Raw genomic sequence first — 17,224 nt, 5'->3', positions numbered from 1 at the left:
CCTATGTTGAGTACTGACCAGTATCTTCCAAATTCATTCTGGTCAAGGTTTTTTTTTTTTTAGCAAAAGATGCACTACTGCTCTTTTTAATGCTATTGGTAGTTGCCCATTAGAAACATAGGAGTTCACAATTTTTGTGGCTTGCCTGTTACACTATCATTGATGGGCAGGGGTTGAGGGAGCAGGTACTTGGTCAAAGGTCTCTTAGGATTTTGTCAAGGCTTTCCTCTGTTAATGGGTTAAGAGTTCCATAAGTCTGTGTCAGGAGGGGGTAAGTTTGTGCGCTCCTCGTTAGCTGATTGGAGACTAGGTGGGACTGCTTGTACATCCTGGCAGAGACTTAATTTTGTTGACAAAGTATGCAGCAAAATCACAGCAGTTCAGTTGTGACTGGGCAGTCTGGTTCTGTTATGGAGGTTGCACTAGGCTGTTTACTATGCTGAATAGGTGCTTGGTTGAATTGGCAGTCTGTTCAATGCATTGAGAGAAATATTGGGGGGGGGGGGGGTGGTTTGGCTGCTGTTAAGGCTTGGCGGTATTTTGTCATCTGATTCCTACAGTTTTGCCTGTCCTCATCCAGGCGAGATTTACGCCATCTCCTTTCCAGTTTCCGTCCTTCATGCTTAAGGGTCCGAAGTACTGGAGGAAAAAAGGTGAGTGTTTGTTAGTGGGACATAAGACCTTTTTTGGTGGTGCCATTTTCTCTAAGGTCTTAGCTAAGTGTGTATTCCAAATAACCTGTTCTGACACTGAGTTGTCTTTTCATCCACATGTGGATAGTCCAAGGCCTCTAGAAAATTCTCAGCAGTCAGCTATTTCTAGTCTCTGATCTCCTCCCAAACTCTGGGAGGTGCAATTTGTTTCAAGTGGTCACTTAGGGAAAATTTAAGTAGAAAAAGGTCTGTCCACAATAGGGGTGTTATTTCAATATTGCTATCCTGGAATTCTGGGATATCAAACCCTTTGTAGAAAACCAAGTGTAGTATGTGACCTTGTCATGTGTTGGAGAATTGATAATCTGTGTGAACACTAGTGCGGTCATTGAGAAAGGGAGGCTCATAAGTCCTTGAGTTCGAGTAGTTTTCTTGGCTAAGGCAACATCACATTTATATTCTTTAATACATTCTTTTCATTTTAGTCTATGAATACATTCTCTCCATCTATCATTATCAAGAACCAGAGGAATTCCAATGATTTTCTAATTTCCTGCATTTTTTTAAAGTCACTTTAGATGTAATTTGCTTCTGCGGAGCTATAGAATCTGCTAAAGTGGTAAGGTGTTCATTCCAATCGTTGATCATAAGATCAATATCAGTTATTGACGGCTGTAGTATTGCCTTAAAAAAAAGACTTGCTTGAATGGTAAAGTCCTCCTTTTTGAATTTAGATCTAAATGAATGGTTTGATTTTATTACAGGTGTTTTTGGAATCTGGCTTAAGATGAAGTCCAATTTATAATAATCAGACCACATTACAGGAGATACAGTTATGTCAACAATTAACTGTTCTGTGTCATCAGATTTACACATAAAAACCCCATCTAAAGCATAACCTACTATACAAGTAGACAGTGTGGGAAACCAATGCAATCCTAGGGATTATGGTGCTTTTGAAACCAAAAGATGACTAATTTGATCATGGAACTTGCAAGAGCCTCATCTGAGGAAGATACACCCTGCCTATTTCAATGTAGAGCTGCACCTAGAGATATTTGAGGGTTTGGTTCAGAATGAGATGACTTGACTGGATTCATGATCAGAGGTGTTCCAACAACTGCACCACCCAGCAGTGACCCCAGGGCCAGCCCAACCCGGTAAGCGGGGTAAGCACTGCAGGGGGGCGGCCTGCCTTCAAGGGCGCTGCATCATGCAATTTTCCCTGCCAGAACCAGAAGCTCCCAGCCAGGAGCCAGCCCACTGCCTGACCTCTTCTCCCATCTCCCTCAACAGAGTCCGCCTGCCCCTCGCCTTCCTGCATGCCACCCAGAATTTAAAAGTCATTTTACCGGGGTCTCGGCGGTAGTAGTGAAAGGTGAACCTGCTTGTCTTTCACTGCTGCTGCCGGGACCCTGGTAAGATGACTTTTAAATTCTGGGCGGCATGCAGGAAGGCGAGGGGCAGGCGAAGCACTGTTGTGGAGTGGGAGAAGAGGTCAGGCTGGAACTCGAGTCGGAGGGAGGGCGGGCCACCGGGCCTGGAACTCGGAGGGAGCGAGGGGGGGTCTGGAACAGAGGAGGGAGGGAGAGAGGCGGGCCTGGAACTCAGAGGAGAGGGACCTGGAACTCAGAGGGGGGAAGAGAGAGAGAGAGAGAGGGGAATGCACCACCTGTAAAAAAAAAATTCAGCACCCTCAATCATTTTGAAAAGTTGGCTCCTATGCCCTCGGGCATGCGGCGTCACACAGTCTGTTCTTCAACTTGTTCTTCACCTTTTAAGGCACTGGGCTGAAAACGGAGACAGGGCGGGAGAAGAGGCAAAGAAGATGCTGGGGGGGGGGGGGGCCAACTGTTAGGCTGCAGGGGGGTACCAGAGACCCTAGGACCGGCCCTGACCCTCTTGCTCTCCTGAAAGGACTTGGCATGAATTAAACAGGTAAGAGAGATGTACAATAATGCCCTCTTTGCATAATATGGCTGCCACCATGACCACCACTTTGGAGAAAGTTCTCAGTGCTATGGCCAAACCAAATTGGACAACACAAAATTGAAAGTGTCACCCTACAACAGCAAAACAAAAGAGCCATTGATGAGCCTTAGAATGGGAATATGAAGGTATGCATCTGGAAGATCCAACCAAGTTAGAAACTCTCCATGCCAAGCCACTATCTCCATGCAAAAAGAAGGGGGACCTATAAGGCTTTGATTGACTCTGAGATCCAGAGTAGGTTGAAAGGTGTATTCCCTTTTCTAGAACAACAAAATAAACTGAATAACTTCCTAAGCTGTGTGCTTCCCGAGAGATAAAACCACCGCAGCAGAGGTTGACTTAGCAAAGTGTCCCGGACGGTTTCCTTCTCATCTTCCAGTGGGAGCAACAGGAAAATTCTAGAAAGAGATCTGCCACTGGATGCTCCAGCGTGTAGCCTGAGAACCCACTGTTCAGTTGTAATCATGGGCATAGTTTGACTGTTTCATTTGGTGGGGGGGAGGGGGGGGGGGAAGGATGGGGTGGGGCATATTATATATACAAATAAATATGCTAATATGAAGGAAGGAAGGAAGCTGGCTTTTTGGGGGGGAATAACCATAATGAATATGTATGAGATATCAAGCCAGCTCTTTCTCCCTTCCTCCTTACCCAGCACTCCCTCTTCCTCTTCAGTAGTATTTCCCTACCCCCTTTCACATACCATGCCAGTGTTGACCTTAGAAATTCATAGGCTCTATATGTAGATCCTTCAAGAGGTAGTATGTCATGATTTAGCCTCTAAAACCCTTTCTGATGTTTTGGTGCCACCTCAGTAAGGCCAACACACAATCTCTCCACTGGAAAATGCTATACACAAACTTGTGCAAACACACACTTATAACCTTACCAAACCATAACAGCACTAATTCCAAGGACAGGACAAGCTACAACCTTATGCGTGGAAAGGAAGAACTGTAATTACATCAGGCTCTAAAACACCAATATACTACCTCGTGAAAAAAACAAAACAAAAAGGGCTGCAAATACTACACACTAGCAGAATACTGCACCTTGATCACACAAGAAAAACACATGACACAACAGACATGATACAAGGAACTAGAAATAAAAAAAAATATGAAAAGTTACCTCAAGAAGTCAGACTCTGCTTGCAACAATACTACAGAAATTGAAACTTAAATGCAAAATATCACAGATGCACATTTCCAAAAGATGACATATTCCAATTAATAAATTCTAAATAAAATAGTTTTTTCTACTTTTGTTGTCTGAGCATTTAGTTTTTCTATTCGCTTTGGTCCCAGTGTCTTCTGTTTTATGCAGTGTCTTCGTTCCATTTGATATTTTGTCACTAACCATGTCCACCATCCTCCTGTGTCCTTAAGATGCGTCCTGTCTAGAGAGGAAGTGACGTCACGTAGCTGAATGGCCGCTTGATCTTCGAGCTCTGTCCTTCCCCACCTTTAATTAAGCATTCTATGCGATAATCTCGATCATTTTCAGCCTGAAACGGTAGAAACGTGGAGACGATCGCTCCCAACGTTACAAATGAGTAAAAAAACCAGCCTGCCACCTCGCGATGGCGAGCGACTCGCCACGAGGCAACTGCTACGAGGCCTATCCCACCCTGCTTCCCCTAAACTGCGGAGCTCACCAGAGACGGAGCCGGCTTGCTCCCGGGCAGATCGCGGTGACTCGACTCCAATGACGGCCCTCCCGTCAGAATTGACGAAGTGCCTTGAGGTAATTCGCGCCGAAATCCAGGCTTCTAAGGAAGAAATATTAGAACATGTGGATGCGCTGAGTGTGGACCTAAGGGAGCTGGGAGGCAGGGTGGAAACGTTAGAAGAGAGAGCAGATGATCAGATGGAGAAGAATGAGGAGGTGGACAGGAGATTAAGATGGCTGAACAAGCAGAGGACTTTAGATTCCAGTTGGACGATATTGAAAATAGAGGTCGCCGCCAAAATCTCCGGTTTAGAGGCGTTCCGGAGAATGGTGGGAAGGAGGATGTCCAGACAGTGGTGCGGGCGATCTGTGAAAAGCTGATGGGAGAAAACTTTGATGTCGGAGCAATGGGCATCGATAGAGCCCATAGAGCGTTGGGTAAACCTAGAGAAAACAGACCGCGGGACATGGTCGTCCGATTTACATCGTATGCCAGTAAAGAGCAGATATGGCAGAAAGCGCGCCAGACTAACATGGTGGACTACAACGGAGCACGTGTATCGATATACCAGGACCTCTCTTTATTTACTTTAACCCAGAGAAGAACAATGAAACCTGTTATTGAGATCCTGGTGAAGGAAAAGATACCCTATAGATGGACTTTTCCATTTGCTATCTGTTTTGAAATAAAAGGAGAGCAAGTCCGCTGTCGTAAGGTAGAAGCAGCATGGCAGTGTTTGTATGTGGCGGGTTTGGCCCCAACTGAAACTATGTCGCAGGAGTTGGCCCCATCTACAAAAGCCAAATTACAGCGGTGGAAGCGAGTGGAGAAGGTTGGGAAGAAAAAAGCACCGCAAACATGAACATGGTCAGCTTGACTTGGAATAATTGAAACTGTATCTGTGGTGTGTTGCTCCCTTTTGGGATCAATGTGAGGAGAGGGATCAGACCATGAAGATAGGAGGTTGTCAAAGGCTGGAAGGTGGAGGACGCATAGAGCTGTATGTGTGCAAAATGCGGTGGGGTGGGGGGCGGGGTGGGGGGGGGGGTTAGGCGAGATAGGAAATGTACTTATAACTAGTTATTGTTTAAACACGTTGCACTGTTTGGCTGGTGGAGTTACTTGCTCTAAGTTCCCAAGAGGTGCTGTTGCACCAGTTGGTGGGTAAAAGACAGGGGGTGGGGGGGGGGGGGGGGGGGGGGGAACAGAGAAGGGAGGTGGGAGGGGGGAAGAGAGGATAGGGGAGAGGGAGGGAATAAGTGGGGAGGGGGGATTAGGGATAAGTACAAACCTTTCATCACTGAAGTGTTATGACATGAGTAAATTCAATGACGGATTTTAAATTTCTTACTTACAATGTAAAAGGGTTAAATTCCCCATACAAGAGACATGCAATTGGCCGTGAATTAAGTGTAATGCACCCACAAGTGGTTTTTCTGCAAGAAACCCACTTTTTGAGGAAAAATGAGGGCTTGCTCCGCCTCAGGCAGTACCCGAAGGTATATTGTGCATCAGATGTAAAGGGGACTAAAAAAAGAGGAGTAGCCATTATGTTTCGAACAGATGTTCAAGTGCAATTGAAGCGTGTAAAAAAAGATCCAGAGGGGAGATATCTCCTGCTGCATGTTCTTTTGGAGCAGGAGGAATACACTCTGGTCAATGTGTATGCTCCAAATGAGCGGCAGGAGTCATTTTTCAGGCGGCTCCAAAGGGAATTGAAAAATTTTGTTAGAGGCAAGCTGCTGATGGCAGGAGACTTTAATGCCACCATGCAATCGAGACACGACCGTTCGGCTCCTCCTGCTCCAATTGACTACAAGGTATCTCAGGCATTGAGAGATTTAGTGGAGGCGATGGGCCTTTATGACTCGTGGAGATTGAGACATCCTAGGGGGAGAGATTACACCTTCTACTCCCATGTGCACCTCTCTTACTCTAGACTTGACTATGTGTTTATTGACAAGACCTTATCAGAGGGAGGGGGGGACTCACATATTGGTCATATCACTATCTCAGACCACGCCCCAGCTTGGGCCATAGTACCATCTCTGACAGATGAGGTGCGGCAAAGCAGGTGGACGCTGAACAACTCCTTGCTGCAGGACCCGGACATTGTGGCTAAATTTACCCCAGTTTTGCAAGAGTATTTTGATACCAATGTGGATTCGGGTCCTGCATTGAGTGTAGTGTGGGATGCGTTTAAAGCAGTCTCAAGAGGCTACTTTATTAAATGTGCTAGTCAGAAGGCTAGGGTGCGAAGAGCGCGTTTGGCACAGTGTGTGGAGAGGCTGGGGGGTTTGGAGGCCCGGTATAGGACCACGGGCTCTGTGGCGGACTTCCGAAGGCTCCAAGCGGTGCGACTGGAGTTGAGGGAGCTACATGAGGAGAGTTTGAAATATGTGCACGCACGCCTAAAGCAAGTATATTATGAAAGCACAAATAAACCTGGTAGACTGCTGGCTCATAAATTACGAAAGATGAGAGCAGATAGACACATTCTGAGAGTGAAAGATGAGAAGGGTAAGATGCTACATACATCAGGTCAGATCAGGGAGCGATTTGCTCAATATTATGAAACCCTATATAGAAGGGATGCTGCTGTACAAATTGGGGAAATTGACAACTATTTAAAGGAGAGGGGTCTCTCGGTCTTGTCAGAACAGCAGAAGCGAGAACTTGACACCCCAGTAAAGGCGGAAGAGGTACTCCAGGTGATTAAAACACTACCAACAGGGAAGGTCCCAGGATTAGATGGCTTTACAAACGAGTTTTTTAAAAAATTTGCTGGTCAGCTAGCGCCATATTTGGCCTTGGTTATCAATTCGGTAAGAGACGGGGCTCCACTTCCTAAAACGATGATGGAGGCTTGGGTGGCGGTTATACCAAAACCAGACAAGGACAAAACTGAATGTGCATCGTATCGCCCCATTTCAATACTGAACACGGACGTTAAAATACTAGCAAAGGTACTGGCGAACCGTCTGAGTAGAGAACTCCCATATCTGATTCACCCAGATCAAGCGGGGTTTGTGGCTAAAAGGCAGGCAGGGGACAATATAAGGAGAACTTTGGATCTGCTTTATGCAGCGCAGGTGAAGGACAGACCACTGGTGCTGTTAGGATTAGACGCAGAGAAGGCCTTTGACCGGGTCCACTGGGGATTCCTGGACAAAGTATTGCAAAGGGTAGGGATAGGTCAGTTCTACAGATCCTGGATACAAGCCTTTTATACGACACCACAGGCCTGTGTGAGAGTTAATGGGGGGGAACTCCGGAGCTTTTCTCTTGAGTCGAGGCACGAGACAGGGATGCCCACTATCCCCCCTTTTATTTGCATTGGCAATGGAGCCTTTGGCGGATGCAGTTCGGGAGAATGTAGATATTGCTGGAGTTCAGATAGGAGCGCAAGAACACAAAATAGCATTATTTGCAGATGACGTTCTCCTGACCTTGACTAAACCATTGATTTCTCTGCCAAATGTAATGAAAGTGATAGAGGAATACACTAGAGTCTCTGGGTACAAACTCAATGCCAGTAAATCAATTGGCTTGGCGGTGGGAGTACCAGCGGAATTGATGGAAACGTTAAAGACATCTTTTCCTTTCGTATGGGAAGACAGGAACTTAAGATATTTGGGAGTCCGCATTCCCGGGAACCTGTCAAATCTTTTTACAGATAATTACCCGAGCCTTAAGAAAGAAATACAGAGGGATCTGGATCGATGGATGTCAATGGGACTGTCCTGGTTGGGGCGAATTGCGGCAATTAAAATGAATGTATTACCCCGGATTTTATATCTCTTCCAGGTACTTCCTATGCGTTTATCTAGATCCTTCTTGTCGAGTTGGCAGGAGAGTTTGATGAGGTTTATCTGGAATGGGAAACGCCCACGCTTGCCCCGAGCGTTACTATATAAGAGTAAAAGGGATGGAGGCTTAGGGGTTCCTAACCTGTTTTGTTACTATAACGCGGCACAGTCTAAAGCAGCAATTGAGTGGTTTAGAGCAGAGGACCACAAACTGTGGGTACATATGGAACAAGCATTGATAGGTTCTCGCAAGCTGGGGCACCTGATGTGGATAGATGGGAAGGCTAGAGGCCGGGTAGATAAATTCCCACCCACAGTGCAGGCCACCTTTTATTACTGGGACCTAATGTTTAAGGAACGTCAGCCTCCAATATCGGGACTGGCGCCAATAGTGGAAACCCGATGTTTGAACCGGGACTGGGGCATACCATATTCAGTAAATGGGCAGAAGCTGGACTAGATCTATTGGGGCAGCTACATGTGGGATCCGATATAATACCATACGAAACATTAGTGCAGGACTACGGACTTAGAGCGAGTGATCGTTACGCTTACTTACAGCTGCAACACTTTCTCCAGGGGCCTATATACTTGGGATGCATGGCTAGAGAGATACACCCTCTGGAGGAGGTGTGTGTTGCCTCACAAGGTATGAGAGGTATGATAACGAAATTATATGCATATTTGATAGCACAACTTAAACCCTCCATTTTACATCGTGTGAATTGGGAGAGGGAACTACGGTTTACCCTATCAGAGGTAGACTGGTTGAAATTGGAGAGAGGGATATTGAAGTCCTCAACGGCAGTAGCTATAAAGGAAAGCGCCATAAAAGTCTTTTACAGGTGGTACCTTACACCTATGAGACTGCACCATATGTATGCTAATGTGTCGCGAGAATGTTGGAGGAAATGTGGAGCAGTGGGGTCGATGGGACATATATGGTGGACATGCCCTAAGGCGCAGGCCTATTGGAGGGGAGTGCGTGCAAGATTGCAGATGTGGGTGGGGAAATCTGTACAGTGGCATCCCTTGATTTTCCTACTAGGACAAAGACCAGAGGGCCTCACCTCGAACCAGTGGCTTCTGGTGAGAGGAGCTCTGCATGCCGCCGGCATCAATCTGGCTAAGAATTGGAAGGTGGTATCAGTCCCTCCAATTGCAGGATGGATTACAAAAGTGAAATATATATGTGAGATGGAGAGACTGACGGCTCTGAAAAGAAAAATTCTGCATAAATGGGAGGGGATTTGGAGGCCCTTTGTTAAAGCTTATCCTGGATAATAGACGAAGGGTTTGAGAGGGGAGGGGAAATAGAAGGGAGGGGGACAGGGAATTTGGGGAGGGGGAGGGAGATATTAGAGAGGAGGGCGATAGGTAGGGAATGGGGTGTTACAAATAAAAAGTAAAAAGTTGAAGTATAATATGTATTTGACTACATACTGCAAACTATATTGTAGATTCTTTGTTATGCAACTGGCACATTGTTATGTGTATTTTTGAAATGAAAATGTGTTAGGTAAGCTATGTTCAGAATTAACAATGTTCAATAAAGACTTCTAAAAATTAAAAAAAAAGATGCGTCCTGTCTACCATCTGTAGCCCTGTCCCTATCCTTCCTCCAGTTTCAGCATCTGCCCTCAAAGTGTTCTGATCCAGCCCTTAAATTCAGCAGTTTCCCCTCCATCCATATCCAGCATTTCTCCTCTCTCCCTTCTCCTCCATCCGTTTGCATCTCCTTCGTCTTTCCTTCCCTCCATCCTTGTCCAACATTTCTCCTCTCTTCCCTGCCCTGCCCTGCCCTCCATCCATGTCCAGCATTTCTCCTCTCTTCCCTCCCCTTCATCCATGTGCATCTCCTTCCAGTCTTCCCTTCCCTCCATCCATCCATGTCCAGCAACTCTCCTCTTTCCCCTGCCTCCTCTCCCCTCATGTCCAGCAATTCTTCATTCTCCCCTGCCCTCTCCTCCATCCATATGCAGCACATTTCCTCTCTCCCCTGCCTCCTCCATCCATCCATGCCCAGCAATTCTTCTCTCTCCCCTGCCCTCCTCTCCATGTCCAGCGATTTCTATTCTCTCCCCTGCCCTCCCCTCCATCCATTCATGTCCAGCAACTCTCCATTCTCCCCTGCCCTCTCCTCCATCCATTCCAAGCAAATTTCCTCTCTCCCCTGCCCCCTCCATCCATCCATGTTGTCCAGCAATTCTCCTCTCTCCCCTGCCCATCCTTTCTTTCCATCCCCTTCCCCCTTCTATCCAGTGTCTCCCCCTTCTCAGCATCTCCCATCTCTCTCTCTCTTTCCATAGTGTTCTCTTCCCTCTTCCATTCAGCATCTCCCCCCCCCCCCCCCCCCAGGATCTTCCATCTCACTCATGCCTTTCCATCCAGCGTCTCCCTTCATCCTTCCATTGAACATCTCTGCCTCACCCCTCCATCAATGTCCTCCCTCACTCCCCTTCCCTACCTCACCTGTCCTCTCACTCACTCTCTCTACCCCCCTCCCCCCAGCAAAGTTAGGAACATAGGCGCCAAACTACTAGCTACTCCTCCCGGCTGCTGCTATGGCAGCCAGGAGGAACCGCGAGCTTCTGTGCTTTACCCTGCCCTTTCCTGCCTCTCTCGCACTCATTCTCTCCATCACCAGACGCTGCCGGCTTCCCTCCTTTCTCCGGAAGCAGGAACTTATATTATGAGGTGAGGGAGGGAGGAGGCAGGCCGGCAGTGGCGAGCGTATCATGAGTACGGCCCCACGCACGTTTGCATTATGCTTTGCCAGGGAGGGGAAGGGAGTGGGAAGAGAATGGAAGTTCACAGTTCCTCCAGGCTGCCATAGCAGCGGCCAGAAGAGAAGATAGTGGTGGGTTAGTTCAAGGAAGTTTGAGTAGGAGCAGCTCCCCCCCAAACTACGCCCTTGGTTGTAATCAGTTGGTTCAGTTCTGGTAAAGCTCTGCAAGATGGCCACCCAACGCCACCAGAGCGCCTAACACCTTCACTGCGATCCTCATTCTTTTCCGGGGTTGATGGAAGGTGACGCTCCCCCCCCTCTGCAACTGCCATGAAAGGACAGAGTTCTCTGGAAGAAACAGCTGTGCTGACGAGCCTCACTAAAACTGCCTCAGACCAACTCCCCCTGCCCAACATCTCGGGCTTGTCCTCCAGCAATCTGGGAACTTTGGCTTCATCCAAAACTTTCACCTACTTATCTAGCTCCTCTCTGAATAGCATTGAGCCCAGAAAGGAAGAATACAGAGCTTAGAATTAGAAGATACATCTGCCGCCCAACCATGGAGTCAGATAGCCCTCTATACTGCCACTACTAAGGCCATGTTCTTCATCAAAGCCCTCAAGAGATCAGAGGGCATCCACCAAAAAGAAGTCACCCATCTCAATCTTCAAAATCTCCCTGTCAATCATGGCCTAAATTGAGGAAGGCACATCAAGCACCCTCTCAGCCCACCAAAAATGAACTCTGGCCAACAGACCACTGCAGCGCAAGAGCAAAGAGGTTAAAATTATGCTTCAAAAATGTCTCCATCTTGCGATCTTGAGAATCCTCAGAGCAGCACACCCCACCCACTGGGATAGTAATCTTTGTAACCGCTGTGACCAAAGCATTCACGGCAGGGGGCTTCAACAATTCTCTATCTTCTGTAGGAATAAGGTAAAGCTTCATCATTGCCCTGGCCATGCCTCAAAGGGTGTCTGGCAAATTCCACTCTGCATAGACCATATCCTTGAGATCCTGATTCATAGGGAATGATTTCAGAGGTCTCCTGATACCCTTTCACTAAGGATCTACCTTCTTAGAACTGCCCTCCATGGGCAGTGACTCCTCCTCAAAATTAAGCACAGTATAAATTTGAGCTACAAGTTCTAACAGTTCGCCTTGATGATACATGCAGACCACGGACGGGTCTTCCCCGGGAGTCAGTGTCTTCTCACTAGGATCCTGCATGGGAAGACTTTCCTCCTGGTTACTAAGGTCCCTCTCAGACACAATGGGGGTCCTCTAAGTCCTTGTCCACTCTGGATCTCTTGGGGGGGGGGGGGGGGGGGGGGGGTCAACACGCCCAAGCATAAAACACAGTGACTCAGACATATTGGTAAGTTCAATGTGGCTTACATATTACAAGAGAGACGGTTACAGAATTTTGGTTTAGTTGAAGTATAGCACTTAATACAGATGATCAAAACTGGCGTGGACTATGTTTATAATAGTCTAGGAGAAACAGTTGTATTGGTGTAGGGGATAGCATCATTGTTTTTCATTTCTGAGGTTATTTCGTCGATATTTAGGTTGTTTTTGTATTAAGTAGACGCTGGGGGGAGAAGTTTCCTGAAAAGTGTGTTTTCAGGATTTTATGGAAGCTAAGGTAGTTGTTCATGAGTTTGAGGTTTTTTGGCAGCGAGTTCCAGAGTTGGGTGCCAATAAAGTTGCTGGAGACATAACATAATAAACATAGTAAATGACGGCAGATAAAGACCTATATGGTCCATCCAGTCTGCCCAACAAGATAAACTCATTTTACATTGTAAGTGATACTTTATATGTATAACCGAGTTTGATTTGTCCTTGCCTTTCTCAGGGCACAGACCGTAGAAGTCTACCCAGCACTGTTCTTGTACTAGGTTCTGAAGCTAACGTCGAAGCTCCTTAAAATTTACACTCCAGCCCATCCTTATCTATTCAGTCACAATTAGGGCATAGACCATAGAAGAGACATATGATTTGTATTTCAGTCCCTTGCAACTAGGTTAATGGAGGGTCAGGTGTGATCTCGTTTCCATCGTGTTTCTTATTGGTAGATCAATTAGCTCGGTCATGTAGTCCAGTGCAAGGCCATAGATAATTCTGTATGCGATTGAGCATATCTTGAAGGCTATGTGTGCATTTATTGGTAGCCAGTGTAGACTTTGTAGGAGGGGTTTTACACTTTCGAAATGTGTTCTTCCATATACAAGTCTGGCTGCTGCATTTTGTGCCGTCTGTAATTTTCTTATAAATTGGTCTTTGCATCCTGCATAAATTCCGTTGCAGTAATCTGCGTAGGCTAGCACCACTGTTTGGATCATGTTGCGGAATATGTCCCTGGGGACGTAAGGTTTTATACGTTTGAGTTTCCATATTGTGTGGAAAATGTTTCTTTGTCGTGACCTTAGCTTGGTTTTCGAGTGTTAGGTTGCGATCTATTGTTATGCCTAGAATTTTCAGATCGTCTGAGATTGGGAGAGAGGAACTCAATGCACTGATGGTAGTGGGGCGTTCAGTGTTGCATTGGGAAGAGAGACAGACACAGAATCAGTAATGGTGACAGTTCTCGCCAAACTCAGAACCAACGCAGCACAAGCCTCCTTCTCACAGCCAGACAGTATAGCAGCTCTGCTCACAAGCTCCTGTCATTTGCTCTCAGGCGCGGCAGGAACTGCTGACTTGGGTTCCCCATACAAATTTACACTGAGCCCTGGGGGCCTCCAAAACTTTGCAGCCTCACACTCAACACAATTGTTCGGAAGACATGTCCATGCTTCTTGCCCTCAATTGTGGGGCCCCAAAGAACACTGCTCACCAATGGATAGGACTGCGAAAGACTGCAAACACAGCCAGCCAAGCCAAAGATGATTCTCTCTCTCCAAAGGGCTCAAGCACTTTTGCTTGGACATTTGTTTGGTACCTTTTTTTTTTTAAGCTGTTGCTGACGACTATGTAGATGGTACTCAAGGCTCCAGTAGAACACACTGAAGTCGAGGCACAATGGTCCTCTTCGCAGGAGAAGACTAAGAGGGGAGTGACCCAGCCTATCAGTGACCCCCACAGACCAGCAACCCTAAACAGAGAAGGCGGAAGATGATAACAGGCAACTTTTTTTTAAACAAGTTAACCAAGAAACAAAGAAATAATTTTAGAAGCTGACCCTGGGACTCTCCCCCCACCCCCCAAGGCCTGCAAGACCATCCAAACTGCACAGGCTGAATGTGTACCATAGAGTCCCCCAACTCAATCAGGCAGCATCCCATGGACCAAGCCTGGGAGAAAATGCTTGCCCCAAGGTCTCAACCAGCGAGATGCCAGCTGAAACCTGGGTCTGTGGGAGTCAGGCTGAAAAAACAAGAAAAAAAACCCAGCTGCACCAGTCCAATCTGTATCATCTCCAAGCTGGGCCAGTGATGTCACTGGAAACTTGTCATTTTTCCCCCTACCTCCATCTGCTGGTCAGGGGAGGTAACTCACTGGCATAGACTGGTCTAGCAAAGCAACAAGGAAGACATTTGGCATAAAATAAACATTCAGCATTGAGAAGCAAGAAAACAAGACCGCAACACCCAAAAAACATGACATCTCAACCTTCAGATGACAGGTTAGATAGTGCAGCACTGTTTTTTCCAGCAGAGTGAACTGTTAACAGCATTCAATTTTCCTGAGCCATATAAAGAAAAGCACTGCACCCTGTATCTCCAAACCAGCAGGGTAACAAAATAAACATAGTGATATTAATACAACAAAGCCAAACAAGAAATCCTTTGAACACCTTCAAACGAGACACTGACCGACAGCAAGCTATTGTGTGTGTGTGTGGGGGGGGAGAGATGAGGGAACAGATTGTCCATGCATATGCCTAAAGGGTCAGGCCATAGGGAGCAGGATCATAGCAGTACTTTATACATGAAACTAGGGAAGTGCTTGGAAATTATATTCCGTTTCTTTCAGGTTCATTTTTGGACGCTTTCCTGATTTCAGAATGACTCACTTTAAGGGAAGATAATAATTTTAACGTTTTAATTGCATTAAAACACGTTAAATGAACGGTCCTACTTGAAAGGTATTAATATAGAAACAAATCTATATCTGAGGTTGAAGGGTGGTAGACTTTTCCAGAGAAGGGGAAATAGTAAAACTAAAAGACATGAACTGAGGTTGTGGGGTGGTAGACTTAGCAGTGATGTCAGGAAATTCTTTTTCACGGAGAGGGTGGTCGATACCTGGAATGCCTTCTCGAGGGAGGTGGTAGAGACAAAAACAGTGAAGAAATTCAAAAAGACATGGGATGAACACAGAGGAGCTCTATTTAGAAAATAGATGGTATAAAACAAATAAAAAGTTTAGGACAAGCTGGAAAGGGCTTCAATGGCAACTTCTGTTAACTGGAACATGAAGACAGAACCGGGCAGACTTTTACAGTATGGGTCCCGCAAATGACAAAACATATTCAGATAGGCTGGAGTGGGCTTTGACAGCAACTCCAGTAGGTGGAACATAAGAACAGAGTTGGGTGGACTTCTACGGTCTATGTCCCAGAAACACCAATGAAAGACTCATGATAAAGTAGATAATCACACTCACTGTTGATTTAATCATGAATTGATAATAAGTGTGACTGTTGGGCAGACTGGATGGACCGTTCAGGTCTTTTATCTGCAGTCACTTACTAAGTATTCATCAACTTAGCATGTTAATTTGTAGATTAACACATGTAAAATTGATTTCAGATGCATAATTTTTTGAAGATGCATTAAATGCACATCCCTACTAAACACTATTCAGAAATCCAGTGTAATTGAAGATTTTAACCTACAGTTGGCCAAGCACTTTTGTTTATCATAATGGAAATAGTGCTACAGAAATTGTACAATTGCAGTAGCAAAGCAAAATCTCAGTCAAAAATATTTTTTGATCAATTTCTAAGACTACCTGTAATGCCATCTAGTAGGGTGATTTTAATCCCAGATCATCCGAAGATCAATTCAAGACATGAGAGGCCATGTAACCAAAGTGATTACCAAGTATGATCATCGTTATATAAGTTCATAGAGCCCCCACACTCTGGAATGCACTTCCTGAAAGGCTTCACTTAACACAAGACTATCGCTATTTCAAAAAGCAGGTGAAAGATTGGCTCTTCAACCAGGCCTTTAACGGAAGACGTAAATGACACTGGCTGCACATATTATAGCAGGAAATTTTAATTTATTTATTTATTGTGAACATTTATATCCCACATAATCCCACCAAGGCAGGCTCTATGTGGCTTACAATGCTAAGGAAAAGTACATCACAACTAGTCAAGTGCAAATCAGGGTAGAAAGTAGAGGGGGGGAAGAGAGTGAATCAACAGGGGAGGGGAATACGGAATGCAGAAGATCAAGATAATGTTCAAGAAACGTTCTGACCTCATTTGCAACTCTCTTTAAATTAGTCCCTTATTTTCTTACTCCTGTTACTCTATCTTATCTATCTATATGTTCCATCTTTGCTTACGCCCTATGCTATTAAAATGTTTTATTGTGTTGGCATTGTAATGTGACATACTATGCCATACTTTGTACTGTTGGAATATTTTTACTGCTGTAATTGTCTACTGCATATGTTTGACTTATTCTTGCTGTACATCACTTTGAATTCCTTCAAAAAGGCAGTAAATAAATCTTAATAAATAAATAGAAATTACATACTTTTTTATTACACAAAAATGAAATGTATACTTCTAGAATGGTCAAACCAATATTCTAGGAAAAGAGAGCAAAATTTATACTTACAGTCCAATTGTAGTAAACATGACAGAGCTTGTAAGTTAAGCGCTGTATGTGATCTGGTTTCAGGCCACTACTGTCATAAACTACATTGTAATGTGTTGGAGAAACACTACCAACTTTTACTGCTTGACTGACAATGAAGAAGTCATACCTGTTAAACAAAACAAATATGTATCTGTGTGTGGTATAGATCTCTCTCTCTCTATATATATATCTATATAATTTGTACCGCCAACATTCTCTGGTTGGCTGGGTTCGTAACATCCTGACGTCAGCAAGCCTCCAGCGTTCTCTTCCCTCTCACTGTCCCGCCCTTTAATAAAGATGTAATGATGTCAGAGGGCGGAACAGTGAGAGAGAAGGGCACGCTGGAGGCGAGCTGACGTCAGGATGTTCCGAACGAAAGCAACTGAAGGCAAGTAGGCAACGGAACGCTGCGCTGGAGGGGAGGATAGAATCGCAGGACATCGAGGGGAGGAGAGGGCAGGGGAGAATCGATGGACATGGATGGGATGGAAGGAGAGGAGAATCGCAGGACACGGATGGGAGGACAGGGCACAGGACAA

At 45.6% G+C, this 17,224-nt stretch overlaps 1 protein-coding gene across 1 annotated transcript in view; it reads right to left on the bottom strand.

Moving 5' to 3' along the window:
• The window catches only part of PIWIL1 (piwi like RNA-mediated gene silencing 1), a 368,470-nt gene that overhangs the window by 20,919 nt on the left and 330,327 nt on the right, over positions 1 to 17,224 (bottom strand). The window contains exon 18 of the mRNA XM_030218398.1: positions 16,662 to 16,809. Coding sequence (XP_030074258.1) covers positions 16,662 to 16,809 — 148 coding nt within the window. The remainder of the gene's footprint in view (positions 1 to 16,661; positions 16,810 to 17,224) is intronic.

Source organism: Microcaecilia unicolor, chromosome 11 (assembly GCF_901765095.1).
Source record: "Microcaecilia unicolor chromosome 11, aMicUni1.1, whole genome shotgun sequence".
Classification (NCBI taxonomy): Eukaryota; Metazoa; Chordata; class Amphibia; order Gymnophiona; family Siphonopidae; genus Microcaecilia; species Microcaecilia unicolor.
This window is presented reverse-complemented; position numbering and strand designations above follow the sequence as displayed.